The 13,773-nt window shown below is 40.5% G+C and overlaps 1 protein-coding gene across 2 annotated transcripts in view; it reads right to left on the bottom strand.

Annotated features, from left to right (window-relative positions):
• Positions 1-10,437, bottom strand: part of TGFBR2 (transforming growth factor beta receptor 2) — an 81,586-nt gene extending 71,149 nt beyond the window's left edge. Inside the window, exon 1 of one of the 2 annotated variants that reach the window (XM_023533688.1) lies at positions 10,350-10,437. Coding sequence is in view for 1 of the 2 variants with exons in the window: in XM_011360701.2 (XP_011359003.1) it covers positions 9,966-10,059 (94 nt within the window). In the remaining variant the exon portion in view is untranslated. Of the gene's footprint in view, positions 1-9,965 lie in introns of both variants that reach the window. The other variant, XM_011360701.2, reaches the window with a different exon arrangement.
• Positions 10,438-13,773: the final 3,336 nt, after the last annotated feature.

Genomic DNA, 13,773 nt, shown 5'->3' with positions numbered 1-13,773 from the left:
TGGTTAAAAGTGACTTACTGACCTGCCATCAATGCATTCCCTCTTCTGCTAGCCTCAGTGCATTAATTACAACCACTTTAAAACGAATCTTGTAGCTTCGGAGGAGTCAAAACACTCTCATAAAACTAGGAGCTACTCTTCCTCGACGCCTTCCACAGTGACAGAAAGGAGCCTGATCTGATCCACTGAAGTCACTGCAGATCATCTGACTCCTCTGTGAAAAGTGTTTCCAAGAGACGTTTATCATAGCACAGGAAATATTAGTCAATAATATTGTAATAATTATGTATAGTGCCAGGTGGGTGCTAGACTAAGCTGGTAGATCACTTTATAAGTTATATAAATGTCTAAGCACTATGCTGTATACCTGAAACTAATATAAAATAATATTAAATGTCAATTATAATTGAAAATTTTAAATAAAAAAAGGAAATAAATTTCGTAACTCTAAAAAAAAAAAGAAAAAAGTGCTTCCATGTTATTAGAGCAATGCTCCTCAAAACTCAATGCCCACGTGGATCATGTGAGGATCTCGTTGAAATGCATTTTTTTTTTTTTTTTTGCCTAATACTATAGGTTTTAGAGAATAAAACACAAACATGATATGTAGCGACAAGACACTCATTCAAAGCAATACTTAGAAGATTCTTCCTCTCTGCTAACTGGTATCTACAGAACACTTCATACAGATGAAATTATGGGACTCACAGCTACTTCTCTGCCTAAAAAAGCAGTTTGCAAACTGCCAATCTGTGGCAAATTCTGTCTTTTCTGAGAATATTTTAAGAAGAGTGGCGAAGAAATCTTTGAAAGGCAACAGAAGACTAACTATATTCAGACAAGTTTCTTTTCTTTTCCCCCAAAATATAGAAGCTCCTTTAGGGCTTTCTTTTCCTAGACATAGCAAAGCATTTCATAATTCTCTGCCTTAGGAAAAACCTTCACAGACACTTTTACCAACTCAGAGGAAGGGGAGAATGAAAACACCATAATTAACCAACGAGAAATGGGATTACCACCAAAACCAAGGAAGCCTTTTCTTCAGCAAGGAGTGAGTGTTAGCTGAAGTAAACATGCTATTTAGTGAGGACATATGCTCAGGCACCTGTACCAGGCAACTTTCAAAATAACTCTGGTTTCTTTTTCTTTTTTTAACAGCAGTCATCCCCAACAAACTCCAAGTGGATGTTCGTGGTATTTGTTGGATTTGACCTCTTTTGACTTTTGTTGGCTTTCTATTTTGATTAGTTAATGATTATGTTTTCTAAGTCAACAATGGTTTCCTCTACTAACATACAAAATGAAACATCTCGATAGAAAAAGCAGAAAGTCTCACCTAGTCCAATTCTTATCACTGTTCATAGAAGAAAAATGAGACATGGTGGGAACAAAGGACTTAACCAGGTTATCCGGGCCCCTCGAATGCCAGGATAACATGCTTTGGTCTTCAGCAGCTGTCTCATAGGCAGAGTTTTAATTTCAAACAAAGGGTTAGTTAGATCTGTGTTACCTTTTACTCAAGATCAAGGTTTGTGATAATAACATATTTAGAGAAAAGGAGAAGAGGTATTTTTTATTTACTTTCTAAGCCAACAAGCAAATCCTACCATTAGGCCTAGAGTTAGGTCTTACGGAAACTGAAGTTTATATATTTCAGGAACACTCTTTAAGAAATAGAATACAAATATTAAGAATAGAAATTTAGGTATGAAAGTGATTTTTCAGAATTTAAAATGGTATCTTGCAAATTATAAAATTTTTTGAAAGCTGTAAATAATACAAATATAAAATTTGAAAGAAAACAAATATTTGTGTTAATTAACTACCTGATGTACCTCTGAAATATTTGTGCTACATTTTTTGCTTGCATACTTTTCATCACCTCTTCAAAGATATTTTGTAATATTCACTATAGAAAGAAAAGAAAATAATTCAATCTTTCCTCCAGAAGTGATCAGAATGTATAATTTATTCTTGAATAACTTGGAAAAGTTTCAGTTTCATCACTCATTATAAGTAATATCATATAAATGTTTTGGATTGCCTCTAAATTTGAGAAAACCTTTAGCAAGTTTCTTTTATATATGAACTGTAACATTCAGGGCATTGCTAGATTTCTTAACTAGTCTTTAACTTGATGACACTCGTTAACCACATTGCCAGGGCCCCTCCCAGAGCCAAGAGATAATCCTGTACCAGGGAGAAGGCTTGAGTTAAGTTCCATTCACATGACGGTAAATTCACTTTGGCATTCCATATATATCCCCTACATGTTTATGCATCCTTGAATTCTCCCAGTTCTTCCAATAAAGCTCTTGTTTTGTTCAGAATACCTAAACTCCCTGATGGTGTAACTATTTTGTGATTCAGCCAAGATTATCACCAAATGTATACATTTCATTTTTTCATCGAGGAGATCAAAAGACCAGCGTATCTGACTGCTTTGAATATGAATCAAATTGTATTTTATTTAGCTAAAGGAATCGAATGGTGTAATATATGACAAATGCTAAATTAGCATTAGAAAAATATTGGGTATTATTATTTCTCTTAATCCCTAGAGTTTCCCATCCATCACCCATGCTATAAAGGAGAGGTTGTTTATGTCAATTGAGGTGGTCTAGTTTCAGTATAGCATAACAATTAGAGTCTAGGTCCCCAAATCAGACCATTTTAGTTCCAGCCCCAGCAAAATCATTTGCTAATTTTGTGGCCTTCATTAAGTTTCCTAATCTCTAGAGAATGTATAATGAGCGTTATAAAATCTATCTCAGAGTTATTTTGAAGGTTAACTACTACAGATGAAGTTCTCGGCACGATCCGGGCAGCAGTAACATCTGAGTACGTGGTAGCTACATACATCATTGGGAAACCATCCACGAAGGCTCATGAGAAAAGACAGGAACACCACTCACAGGGAGCATGAGGCCAATTCCATCTCCCTGTGGAGAAAGGTTTTTACAGAGTTTTAGGATGACCTGTAGTCATCCACAAAGCAGCAGAGAGGGTTTCCTCCTAAGTCAATGGACTCTCCAAAGCTACTTAAACTAATAAAAATTCTCTGTGGTATATGATGAAAATAGGCACCTGGCCCCATATTTTTCTTCGAAGACTTTCGTGTTTGTTCTGCCAAACACCTGGTTCTCTAAAATGCATAGTTTGCACAATCTTATACTTTTTAGAGTGCTTTTTACTTCTTTACGCTTTCCTAATATTCTTATTTTCTTTAAAGAAGCTTGGAAAAAAGGACATGGAATACTCAAATAAAATGTTTATAATAACAGAAGAAAACATCCAGATAAGCTTCACCTTGCCCTGGTGTTCCCGATACACAGAGGAAATGCAACAAAGGCACTGAGAAATCTTAAAACAAAAAACAAAAAAAGATGTGAAATAGAAATAGAACAAGTCAAATGAATTGAGTTAAAGTTTTTTTTCAGGAAAATATACACTACAAAAAGCTGAATTTCCTAAAGGAAATACAGCACTGTGATTACAAACTCAGCTTTTTCATTAATGAGTAATCTCTACTCCATGGAAAATGTGATACAATCAATAAAAACTAAGTTTGTCCCTAACATCTCAGCAAAGGAATATTTTTGATTCCAGAGCCACCATTGACATTGGAAGGCCCAGGGGAAGAGGATATATGGAGATAAACACCACAGGTCAAAATACTGAAAGTTATAAATCAAGCTAAGAAACTGTTCAATAAAATAAATTTTATCCTTCCATTTTAACTGAAAAGTATGTCTTCATAATGTCTTGGAAGAAAGTACAACTTTAAAACTCTTGAACTACTCAAAGTCCCTCCCTGGGACTGGGTGTTGTGGGGAACTGTCCCAGTTTCTGCCTTCCTCTTGCTACTGCCCGTTCTATCACTCATCAAGTGGGACTCTGTGAGATGTGTACAGACACCCAAGTTTAACACACACTATACACCCCCCCCACACACACATATCTGTCCCTTAACCACCCTCAGGTGCACAGACTAGTGGCTGTAAAGGTCTTCAAAAAGATAGACCTAAGGGTCCAAGTAGGCTGTAAAAGCTGGTCCAGGACCATCCAGACAGTGAATTTGGGGTTCCCAGTTACTTGAAACATGATCTACGAAGGGAGGCAGAAGTGTGGACTCAGAGGCCGGGAATCAACTCCCCTGATGGATAGGGGCCTGATCAGAGAAGAATAAAAGCAATACCTTCTAAAGCCCAGGGCAGAGGTCCTTTTGCCCATATATTTCAGATGAGCTGAAAAAATTTGAGAGGATATAGCTCATCAGAAAAAAAGGAGGAAAAAGAAACACATGTCTTAAAAGAAGAGGCCTTTCCCAAATAAAATCTCACCAGTCATAGGCACTTGCCCTGAAGCTAAATCCATTCTAATGACCTATAGCTCCGCCTTGTAAACAAAACACAGATGCTAGGGAACCCTTAAGAGCCTAAGCAAGAGATCCTAAGTAGACTACATCCCAGGAGGCAGTTGCTCCACGTTGAGTGCCAACACCTAAAATGCTGATCATGGCAAGTAAAAGGCCAGATCTTTTTATGAAGAGAAGAATCTTAATCCACAAGTTTTCATATTAGTTGGGTCTTTGTTATATTGAATAAATTCTGCTCTTTCTGCCCTCACCAGCAGTTGTTTGAGGCCTGTACACAGATGCTGGTCCTATGTGTCTGGAATGGGGGCTTCACATTACACATCTTTGAAAATGGTGCATGTCCAACTGCTCTAAATAGTCCAACCCAGATCACCCACAGTGGGTCCCACCACCAAGATGCCATTATCAGACTAGGAACAGTAGAATTTCCTTGTGCAAAGAGACTCTATCTTATCTTGACTTTCTGTAGAACAAGGACAATCAGGAAGGAGACAGATCATGCAAGCAATGCAAATCATCATTGAATTGATGATATTAGATAGTAAGTTTCCCTTTTCTCAAATGTGATGTCCTTTTATCCCCTCCCTAACTTTCACCCCAACACACACATACACACAGATACATCATGAAAAAGAGCTTACAAAGTGCAAGCAGGGCAAGCTTAGAACACACACACAGGCCCAGTCACACCTCAAATGACCTTGGGCGGACTCTATCTTCCCCATTTATAAAATAATGATAATAAAACTTATCTTACAGGCTTCCTCTGAAGATTAAATTAGATAAGTAATGTCAAGGGGCTAGCTCAGAGTAGATTCTCAAAAGTTAGTTCTCTCTTCTCCCCACTTCTCCCTGAGATGAGCCAATTTGCCTGCTCAGTGTTACAAACTCTTCTGACATGCCAAGCAGACAATCATCATTATGTTGTCTCAGTCAGAAGCAACAAGTATCTGGGAGCAAAATATTATAAGAAAAATGGGGAATACCAAATGAGTGGTGAGTATTCTAGCTGCTAATACATATCTGCTAAGTCATTTCTACTGAAAATCATGAGTTAAAATTGCTGGATTAACCCTTGGAGGGCTGAAGCTAAGAAGGTGATACAGTTATGCTTTCATGTGGAAATTGGCTATATAATGCCGTGCTGTAGCTAGGAAGTACGTTTCCTGTGCACCTTATTTTAAACCATTGTGGCGATTTGCATCAGACCTAAATAATACCCACACTGCTCTAGAGCAGACAGTGGCTGCTGCTGGAGCGCACTTCCCTTAGACCAACTCTGCTTCACTGCTTATAAACCAAAACATAAAACCCTGATGAAAAAAGAAACTTAAAAACTAAATTAAGATTTCAGCACTTCATTGTTAATGAAAGTCTCCTTTCGACAACCTTCTAGGTTAAAGGAGAGAGAGAGAGAAAGAGAGAGAGAGAATTCAGTATTTACTGCAAAATTTCTTTGGTGAAACGTTTTAAAAGTTTGCAATAGCTTTGAATGCCCTACACTAAAGCTAAAGGAGTTGGATGGAAACTTCTAGTAGCTTTCCATCATGTTTGTCAGAAATTATAGTATCTTTTCCCCTAGTTCATCAGAATAAAAGTGCCAAATTGCCTACTTAGGTGAGAGCTGAAACTCTTCTCATTGAAACTATGATTTTACCATTCAGATCAAACTCCCAATAAACAGTGCCTGCCTGGTTGTTAAAATGCTAGACTCAGTCATACAACCTTCAGGAGGATAAATTGGAGGCTGAACTCAGCATTTCCTGAATGTTAAATGATGTGCCAGGCACTGCAGGAGACCTGGAGATAGAGAAATGAATAAGGCACACCACTTGCCTTTGAAAGAATTGAAGGCCTAATAGGCAAGGAAGTTACATAAAGATATAACTTGAGCTTACTATTGTTAACCATTGTTACAGGTAAAAGAGAGGCCTATCTTCAGAAGAGGACATTAGCTCCACCTGAGGCATTCAGAGCAGGTTTCCTTAAGAAGATAACACTAGAGTTAAGTCTTAAAAGATGAGAGAAAATTATCCAGGTAGCAGGTGTTCCAGACAGCACCGTGAACAAAGGCACAGGTACCGAAACTGCTCACAGCACCTGTATACAACAAGGTGATGAGCATGGACTGGGAAACTGTAACTCTTGGAGAGATGTGGAGCTGCAGAATCAGATGGGAGCCATGTCACTGAGGACCTTGTTAGGTCAGATTCAGGCAATAATAATAATGGAAGCTGATATTTACTGAGCATTTACTATGTGGCAGGCACTACGTTAAGCACTTTAGAGTATTTTTTTATTTAATCTTCACCAGAACTCCAGAATCCCCATATTACAAATGAGGGTACTGAAGGCTACAGAAGGAAAATCACTGGAACAGGCAACAAGGCCAGTAAATGGGAGGTGGGTTTGATAACCAGCATGGCCTGATTCCAAAACTCCTACTCTATACTCTTCTATCACCAAGCCTATCCTCAAAAGAAAGACTGGATGGATATATTGTGGCTACAGAATGGAGAATGGAGGTGGCCCAACTGCAGGCCTGTGACAAGGCAGGTATAGAAAAGAACAGGTCAATGAAAAACACGTGTTCGTAGGGACTGAAAGGAAACATTCTACTTGCACGCCCTCCGAGTGCATTCAACAGTAAAATGAACTTTTGACAAAGGGGTCTAGAAAATAAACTACCATGTACGATGATGCTCCCACGTACAGTGGGTTAAAATATGAATGTTCTCCTTGCCTTCGACACGCTCCCAAATGCTAAACTCAGTGAGGGCAAAGACCACGTCTATCTTATTCATTTGGGATAGTGTCTCCAGTCTGAGCCTCCTGCCTGGAGCAAGGAGCCACTATAAATACTGTTGAGAAGGAAGAATGAGTAATGGCCACTTTTTATAATGGCACCAAGGAAGTGTCATTCTTAATTGGAAAAATTGGGTTAAAAAATAAAGGAAAAATTTGAAAGTTGTGTTGATAACTGAGGATTGGTAAACTGAGGTGAAAAACATGTAGCAGCTATGTCAACCACATAGACAATAATGAGGACTCATCACTATGGGGTCCCATCTTGGAAAAAAAAGGTGAATCCAAAATGTGATGAGTTTTGTGTAAACCATAACTCATTAAAAATATGTTATTAAAGGAAGTGGCCTAGAGGTGAAAATGTGCTTTCTGGGAACAAAAGTGAATAGACCAAAGATCAAACTCTGGGCCTACTCATTTCTAGTCTCTGACCCTGACAAAATAAGCATATCCTTAACATGATTTTAGGAAAGAAGCTTATATCACTTTTACCAACATTTAGTTATCAACAAGAATCTTTATTAGGTATTCAAAAAGTTAAGTTACATGTTTCAGCTCTGAAGAGTTTTCAGACATTTAAAGTTTTCCTCAAAAGAATAATTACTTAATTCTGAGCATTTAGAAACAATGATTCTAATTCAGAAACAAAAAATTTTTAAAGTGTATTTCTTAGTGAAGTTCTTATACTGAAATATTTTGCCCACTTGTCAATCTACTAAACAGAAGATTTTGGTTTTTTTGTTTTGTTTTTTTGGTGACCTACTAGGAGGCTGTAAATAATATCATTTCCTCATATCTTATCATGCATTAAAATATTTTGAAATATGTTTTGACAGTCTACCAATTATGTTAGAAAAATCCTGAAACCATTTACTCACATAGAAAATTAAAATGCAATCATGGAATTAGGTTTCTTGTCTTCATTTCATTATAGCTACTTTCGACCTTCAACTATCTTCGAAAATTTATTTCGAATACATACATGCTCAAAATGATTCCTTAGTTCAACCATTTTGAAACTTTCATTCCATAAAAGTATGAAATCTGTGGGTTTTGTAAACCTTTAAAAGGCCAAATAAAAAGCCACTAGGTTTTTAATTGTGTAAAAGTGTGTATGTAGATGAAATGAAACGGACTCATGAACTATTGAGTCTGGAATTTGCAAATCATAAATCTTATCCTTGTAAACAAAACCTAACAAAATCAGAGCCCACAAATTTCCTTCTTTCGTAATGTGAAACAAAAGTTTTAATGATTTTTAATGTACATAGAAAATTAAGGGTGCATTTAAAATATTTATTAGCAAAATATAACTGAGTTTTTAAGAGTCTGGGGTATAATCAGAGACAGTTGGACATTCTGGTACTGCAATGTAGCAAAACATTCAAGAATAAAACACTGGGATTTTATTAAACCATAGAACTCAAATTTGCGTTAGGAATTTTTTTTTTATTACAATAGTGCTTCCTCGTCATTCCATTAAAAACTTCCATCTCCATGCGACCTTCAATATGAAACGTAATTTTTTTAAGAACTTCTCAACCACTTCAAATACTCTGGAATGTACCATTTAGAACCTGGAGCATATTTCTTCTAGATACACTTAAGGGTAAGTCTGCCTGAGGCCCTTGGTAAATCAAACATGTGCGTCAGAGTGATGCGTTTCATCTTAGATCTACGCATCTCCAAGGGCATCTTCAAGTCACCAAAGGGGCATAACATATTAAAGATGAAGGGCATGTAAACTTATTCAAAATGTAACCATGTCATTTTACAGATGAGGAAACCGAGGTCTCGAAAGCTCCAAATACTCACTTACCCAGGGTACAGCTGCAAATACTCAGTTATGTGGATCATAGCTGCGAAAATTCTAACTCTTAAAGTCTCAGGGGTTTGGTACTTTCCATAACATATCTTTAAGAACTCAGTTCGTGCATTTCCACTGCACCCCACCCCTCCCCACACACCCCCACAAACACCTCTGGAGATAGAGAGATCAGGTGGGCAGTAGATTTATGATTTTAACCCTTCCATTTCCACCAAACGATAATTGCAGAGGACCATCAACTCCCAGAAGGCAGGATTGTCTTGCTCCAGGAAACACGTCCAGCACGCAGCCCCCAGCAGACACTTAGTAAACAATCCTCCGCCTCCACCTGACAATTCCCGCTCCCTAGTCCATCCGGGCCAAGCCTTCAGTGCAGTCAGATAACTTTCCTTTGGAAATCACTTCTTTTCTTTAAAGTTTTATCCAGTAACTCTGGGCCAAGAAGCCGGCCTGAGCGAATGCGTAGCCCTTCTCAGGAGCTAAGGTTGGAGTAACTGGCCACTTAAGGGGGTGGCTCGGCAAGTCCCGGGTGGGCACGCAGCATCGCCACCGGCCGCGGTGGCCCCAGGTGTGCCCGCTGCTTTGGCAGCCTCGGCGGCTGCCGCTCCGGGCCGCTGTTCCCCTGCCTCCTTCAGATAACCAACTTCTCAAACTTCCCTTTCCGGGGGTGGGGGCGCGCCTCGAACGCGGCCAACACACAACGCCTTTCCTGCCCGCACAAAGCGGGCCAAACGCGCCTTGCGCCCCTTGCCACTTTAACTTTCCTTCTCTTTTGGAAGAAAAACTCGCACATCCCCGTGGCTAAGGGAGCAGCGCTGCGTGGGTGCCCGAGGGGAAACTTTCCCGTTTCCGCCCGGGCGCTGCGTTCCTGGGGCCGCCTGTCAAGCGCAGCGAAGGGGCTGGGAGCCCCGGGGACCCCAGGCGCCTCGCCAAGCCCGGCTGGGGGCCACTCACCCGACTTCTGAACGTGTGGCGGGATCGTGCTGGCGATGCGCGTCCAGAGGACGATGTGCAGCGGCCACAGGCCCCTGAGCAGCCCCCGACCCATGGCAGACCCCGATGCTCGTCATAGACCGAGCCCAGAGCGCAGCAGCCGGCGCCTTCCCAGACCCCTGGCTGCACCTCCACGCCGCGCCCTCTCGGGACCCCGCGCCCAGCCGGCCAGGCAGATGTGCGGGCCAGATGTGGCGCCGGCTCGGCAGCAAAGAGGGGGCTTGGAGGCCGGCGAGGCGCGGGGAGGCCCCCGGCGGCCGAGGGGAGCTGCGCAGGAGGCCGGCTCCTGCCCCGGGCGTGTGCGCGCGCGGGGTTGTCGTCGGTCCGGGCGCGCGAGTGACTCACTCAACTTCACCCGGCGCTGCGGGGGGAAACAGGAAACTCCTCGCCAACAGCTGGGCAGGACCTCTCACCGCCTGAGAGCCTTCTCCCTCTCCTCGCTTCCAGCCCTCGCTCTCTCGCGTAGCTGCCAATCATGTCTCCTAGACCAGCCCCTCCGAGGACTTTGGCAAACTTTCAGCTGCCCCTCTCCGCCCTCCGTTCATTGCTCCCAGTATTTACTCCAGAGTAAGTGCACACGTTTCGTAACGTAGAAAGTGCATAAACTTTCCAAAGCACCTCGACGAAGCACCTTTCCCCTCCTCCCAACCTTCTTTGGCTTGTTCTAGGTGCTTTAAAAGCTGTGTTTTTAAGTACAATTCTCAGCCCAGGGAGTGGATGCTAAAATGGAATGAGTCTTTTTTTTTTTTCTAATAAAAAAAGCAAGTAAGTATTGCCTCATTAAACTTTCGTTTCACTTATGTATACATACACCGTTACATCGTGAAATGTTTTTCTTACTATAGGTGGAAGTCTTGAAGTTTTTTCCTCAAATAATGTGCATATTGATCACCTGAGAATCTTCCTAAAAAATACAGATTCTTATTCAGTACCTCGAGAATGTGGCATTTCTTTTGAGCTCTTGAGTGGTGGCTCCTATTTTGAACTGCCTTTTCCTGGGGCTGATTCAGTGAGGGATTGTAAATGATCAGCCATCACAGAGTGACGATGATGGGAAATGTTCTCTTCAGAATGGATCATGTATTGCAGAAAATGTAAAAATAAAAGTGATCTGAAAGTTAGCTGGATGCCAGGGTTTGCATTCCAATAGTGCCAGTGAGGAGAGAGAATGCATAGCTTCTCCTTTGCAAAAGGGAAAATTCAGCTGGACAAGATAAACTTTCAACTTTCCCTTCTTGCTAGGGTGACCGGATTTGCCCCACGCGATCCTGGTGTACATCTGTTTTGACGTTAATCATTACCCAACCAAGACGCATTCTCTTTTCCATGTGTCTTGCTTGGATAATGATGTGCTTACCCTACTTCTAGCTCTGAGACTTAGATTTTGTATAGCCCTTTGGTCAGGTGATCTTCCAGCAGGTTAAATAAGGAACTCCTTTATCTGAGACAAAGATTGTTTGCAGGGAGGCAGATGGCCAGGCTTACTGGAAATACTTGAAGGCAAATAGCCCTTCCATAAACCCCAGCTCTTGACATCTTCACTGTCAATCTAGGATTTCATTTGCTTGATCCTGGCACCGTAAGTCTTGTCACTGTTGTTCCTCGCATCACTGAAGCTGACTCTGAATGTGTCTTTTAGGAAAATACCACTTCCCAGCTCTTACGTTTAGGATGCAAGAAAGGCAGTGAAATTAGGAGGGCTGAGCATCTTCTTGCCCACCAACAGCTTAGGCAAAGCCAGAGTCACTTTAAGATGGAGAAAATTTGCTTTCACAATTTGCTCCTCCCCATTTCCCCCAAGGCAGCAGTGAGCAGGAGTCTCCCAGCCACTCGCCTTCAGTCAGGGCCATTGTGAGCCCTTTTACTCCGTTTCTCAAACCAGAGCTGAAGTCAGTTTTTCAAAATGCAAATATGATCATACCGGCCTCCTGATTAAAATTATTTAATGGCTTCTTACTCCTCTTAAGAAAGAGGATAGAAAGCAGAACTTTTAGCCTGCCTTCAAAGCCTCCTCCCCGCCCACCCCCCACTTTACCTTCCACTGGGCTTCCCCTCCTCTCCTCCTGAGGTCCTGCTCTAAATTCCTAGAACGTTCCCCTACGTTCTTCCCACACAGGAGGACGAGTCCTCCCCAATGCACTCGTCCCTTCCTCTGACCCTCTTTTTCTCTCCACCCAGGCATCTCTAATCTTCTTTAGGTGAATCTGAACTTCCGTAATGGACAAGCTTTCCCTGACCTCCCCGAGAAGATCTTCTATTATACGTTCTCTTGGCACCATATGCCTCTCTTTCTTAACACTTACTACAGCTATAGTTTTTACCATTCTTTAGCTTCTATTCCTCTCTCTCACTCAAGTCCAAATTCTTTGGGGACAAAGATCATATTTTCCCCTTTACTCACTATTGTATCCCCAGCACCTACAACATAATAGGTGTTTAATAAATATTTTTTGGATGAATGAGTGAATGAGGTAATATTCACAAGGAAATTGTACTTAATCATCCCAGTTACTTCATAACTTTGAAGAAGGCACCGTATTACCTAATAAATTGAGATAAACAAGCTAGATTTTAGGTGAGGGTGATGTCATTACTACTTCCTTTCTTAAAATGGAGAAGTGTGTGTTTCCTTTTTTTTTTTTTTTTAATTTGCCCAAGTTCCTCTGGACAGCATACATATGTTTCCTTTCTCTCCAAAACACATTGAGGCAAATAAATGCCCAATTGATTTTAAAGACTTTCTCTTTCATATTTATTGCAAAGACAGATGTTTTTTCATTGTTAGAGGCCAGGTCTGAGGTATTTGAGTCCATGGTGGAATATTTAACTGATGACTTTTGTCATCATGTATCGCTAGTGTGGATTTAAATTTTGTTTGCCTTTAACTTTTCTGATTTAATCCTCAATCTCCTGTGAAAATGAGCCTGAATTCATCATCGCCAAGTGCAAACTCTTAGAAACCATCACAATGAAATCATGTAAACTCACACATATTGTAACTTGACAATCTTAAAAATTGGTCAATATACCTTTCCTTTTGGGATTCTTGTTGAAAGAGAAGTTTGATATCTTCAATTTAGACATTGTTTTCACGCATAGTTGTATATTGATATAATATAATTTTCTGTGTATTCACATAGGCATTTAATATGCATATGCAAAAATTGGGCCATTTGCAAATAGAAACAAAAAATAAAAACTCAACTCAACACTTAAAAAACAGGGAAGGTAATGTTTAAGCCCTATCAAGGTGACAATAAAAACCACCTTGAACCAAGTTAAACAGCTTGAATATTTTCTTTTTTTTTTTTTCAGTTTTACAAACTCTGAACACACAGAAAACAATTGGACCGAATCGAAACATAGTTAATTTCAGCCCTGTGTTTCCCGCTTGTGATGAGGCAAGAACTTTGTACTCCCCTGAACTTTTTTATATACAGCTGCTGAGGTTACTGGAGACTAACGCAGTTGACAGGGAGATTCTTCTCCGAGTAAATTAATCATTCTGTATTCTCAACTCTTATCTCCTGCCCAATTTTCCTTCTATTGTGAAGCAGTCCAGTAAGCACTGAGACAATATGAATTTGTGAGGGTCACCCACCCTTTTAAGGTCCTCTGTGGTGCTAGGTGGCCAGGAAAACTTTTGATTCCTCCAGGCTAATACGATCTCTCCTCTTCCAGGGAGAACCCAAGGAACATTAAGTTTATTTAACTTATTTATTTATTTATTTATTTAGTCTCATGCTGACATGAAGTGCATTATTGTTAT

The sequence above is a fragment of the Pteropus vampyrus genome, unplaced genomic scaffold, assembly GCF_000151845.1.
Source record: "Pteropus vampyrus isolate Shadow unplaced genomic scaffold, Pvam_2.0 Scaffold1, whole genome shotgun sequence".
Taxonomy (NCBI): domain Eukaryota; kingdom Metazoa; phylum Chordata; class Mammalia; order Chiroptera; family Pteropodidae; genus Pteropus; species Pteropus vampyrus.
The sequence above is the reverse complement of the archived record's forward strand: the minus strand, read 5'-3'. Positions and strand labels throughout refer to the sequence as shown.